At 36.9% G+C, this 3,132-nt stretch overlaps 1 protein-coding gene across 1 annotated transcript; it reads left to right on the plus strand.

Moving 5' to 3' along the window:
• The first annotated feature begins 226 nt into the window (after window positions 1–226).
• LOC107624064 (basic helix-loop-helix (bHLH) DNA-binding superfamily protein) lies at window positions 227–2,119 on the plus strand. The gene has a single exon (XM_016326510.3). The coding sequence runs from the start codon at window positions 464–466 to the stop codon at window positions 1,883–1,885; it is 1,422 nt and encodes a 473-aa protein (XP_016181996.2). The 5' UTR covers window positions 227–463; the 3' UTR covers window positions 1,886–2,119.
• Window positions 2,120–3,132: the final 1,013 nt, after the last annotated feature.

A 3,132-nucleotide genomic window follows, 5' to 3' on the forward strand; every position in this document is an offset into this window, starting at 1 on the left:
TTCTCCTATCCATGCTTCCATTGCAAAAATCGCTTTCACATCACGTGCTTGTGGTGCCCAATAGTAGTGACTCCAATTTACTATATTATTATTATTTTCTCTTACCTATGTATGATTTGGAGTTTGGACCCACACCCATTCTCTATTCTCTAAATTAGTCTATTCTTTATTCCCCCACCAAATTTTCTAACAAAAACACAAACTATTTCCCACTCTCACTCACTCACCCAACAATAATATAACCCCCTCCATCCACTCCTAAATTCAATTCACCCTTAGCCAGTTTATTCTCCAACTATCTCTCTACTCAACTCTCACCCATATATGCATATTTTCTAATATTCTCACTCCTTTTGTTTATTTATTTAGCTACAAAATAGTATTGTCTTGTTTTCCGTACAACTTTCTATTTATATACCCAATTTTTATTCTCCTCATCACAAAAAACTTTCTTTCAAAAATAATGGAAGAGTTGATAATTTCACCTTCTTCATCTTCATCTCTAGTTTCTACCACAACTCCATCATCATCAACAACACAAATGCTTCAACAAAACCTTCAGTTCCTTCTCCAATCGCAACCAAGCTGGTGGGTCTACGCCATCTTCTGGAGCACCACGAAGGACGACAATGGCAACCTCTACCTAGCTTGGGGTGAAGGCCATTTCCAAGGCAACACCACCAAACACACCAAAACGCAACAACAACACAACCAAAACGACGCCGAATGGTTCTACGTCATGTCGTTGACCAGAACCTTCCCCATAGCAAACTCTTCCTCTTCTTCTCTACCCGGTAAGGCTTTTGCTTTGGGTTCAGTCCTTTGGCTCAACAGCAAAGAAGAGCTTCAATTCTATAACTGCGAGAGAGCCAAAGAAGCTCACGCTCACGGCATCGAAACCTTGATCTGTATTCCAACCTCAAACGGCGTCGTTGAGATGGGTTCTTACAACACCATCCCTCAGAACTGGAACCTCATCAACCATGTCAAGTCCGTCTTCGAAGACTCCATGGTCAACAACAACAACAATAACAATAACCACTGTAGCAATAACAATCTCCACAGCACGGTTCAGCAAATCTTCGAGGACAACGATGACTTTTCCTTCGCCGAGATCAGTTTCATGGCCGGTCTCGAAGAAGGCAGAGAACAAGGCATTTCACGAAAGCAGGCGGACGTAACCGTCCCTTTCAACAAAGAAAGCAAGGATTCGTACGCCGAGTCGGAGCACTCAGACTCCGACTGTCCTTTTCTAAAAACAGAAAATACTGAAAATAAAAACAAATTAGAAGCTCCAAAGAGCAAGAGAGGCAGGAAGCCGGTCCTCAACCGCGAAACGCCGGTGAATCACGTGGAGGCGGAGAGGCAACGGAGGGAGAAACTAAACCACCGATTCTACGCCTTGCGAGCGGTGGTTCCGAACGTTTCGAGGATGGACAAGGCTTCTTTATTGTCCGACGCCGTTGCTTACATCAACGAGTTGAAGGCGAAGATCAAAGATCTTGAATCCGAGAAAGATAACTATCAGCGCAAGAAAAAGGTGAAGCTCGAATCCGGTGATACTATGGACAATCAAAGCACGGTGACTAATTCCTCAACCGTAGTGGATCAAGAGAAATGTAGCAATGGCGTTGTTGCTGAGGTGGATGTGAAGATCATAGGGGACGATGCCATGGTTAGGGTTCAAAGTGAGAATGTGAATCACCCAGGTGCGAGACTCATGGGAGCATTGAGGGATATGGAGTTTCAAGTTCATCATGCTAGCATGACTTGTGTCAATGAATTAATGCTTCAAGATGTTGTTGGAAAAGTCCCCAGTGGAATCCTCAGAAGTGAAGAGGGTATTCGATCTGCTATTCTCATGAGGTTGGATCATATTAATTAGTAGATATGTGTACAAATTTTCACATAATGTTTAATTAATTAGTTGTCTGATTAGAGTGTCAGAAATAATTTTGCTAGAGTTTTGTTGTTAGTATCATAAATAAACAAGAGGAACACTTGAAATTCTAGTGATATGTTTCTGGCTTTGTAGCATTGTGGCGTTGTTTTTGTGAGAAAATCAAGAAATAATGTAGTATAATTTAGACATGGGAGAATCAATAATCTCTTTGATGTTGTTCATAGCTTTTATATATATATAGTTGTTCTTGAGAGTCATCAATATTCAATCTTGTATGAAAGAAGTTCCATAGAAATGGTTGATGCTTTAATTTAGATAATCTTTTTTTTTTCTTTACTTATTATTCTTTTTCATGACTTTAATTTTTGTGGTGCTCTGCTGGAGATTCGTACATGCAATAATGTGAATTATTGTTCTGACTATCTGAGGAATCTTGGGTGCTTGTCTGTTAGTAAATCCCTTTGAAATTTGAATTGAAGTTCACGGGGTAAATTAAAATATATCTATGTAAATAGGTCATTATAATTGGGTATCTTGCTTAGGCTTTCTCGAAATCTAGTCATCAATAGCATTATCATACATATATAATATGATATCTCTATGGTCCAACATAACTGTTATAATAAGGTGTGTTTAATTTAGCGTTTGAACCGTAAAATGTACTATCAATTTTTTAAATACCTCAATTTTTTGTTAAATTCTTAAAATTATGGAAAGAATTAAATGAATGAATAGCTAGGATAGTGTTTGGTTATTATCTTAAAATGATAATATAGATGCAAACATGCAATAATACATTAATATAAGATATACAAATTTTATACCATACTTAATGATAATAATACAAGACACAAACATACAATATAATAATACATGAATACAAGATACATAAATTTTATATCTCAACATCACCCCATCACTACTACTATTTTTCATCATGACTATCATTACTGATTTTTAAACCTTAACCCAAATTCTCAAATCGTTACAATAAACAATTATAATTTGATTATCAATCAAATAATTCAAATTAAAAATTGAATAATAAAAAAAAAATAAAAACAAAGGTGAAAGAATAGAGAAGAGTAGTTAAATCTCAGCAATGTGACAAAAACAAAGTTGGTGCGGAAGAAAAGGTATAAACAAAAAAATCGATGCAACAAAGACAAAAAAAGACAGACGAGGTAGTCAATAGTAGAAGGCGATGTGAAGGTGAAAGAAGAGGTTGA

The sequence above is a fragment of the Arachis ipaensis genome, chromosome B2 (assembly GCF_059453495.1).
Source record: "Arachis ipaensis isolate K30076 ecotype BB chromosome B2, ASM5945349v1, whole genome shotgun sequence".
NCBI lineage: Eukaryota > Viridiplantae > Streptophyta > Magnoliopsida > Fabales > Fabaceae > Arachis > Arachis ipaensis.

Coding starts and splice junctions, on each gene's coding strand:
- LOC107624064 (XM_016326510.3), top strand. CDS start 464: ATGGAAGAGTTGATAATTTCACCTTCTTCATCTTCATCTCTAGTTTCT.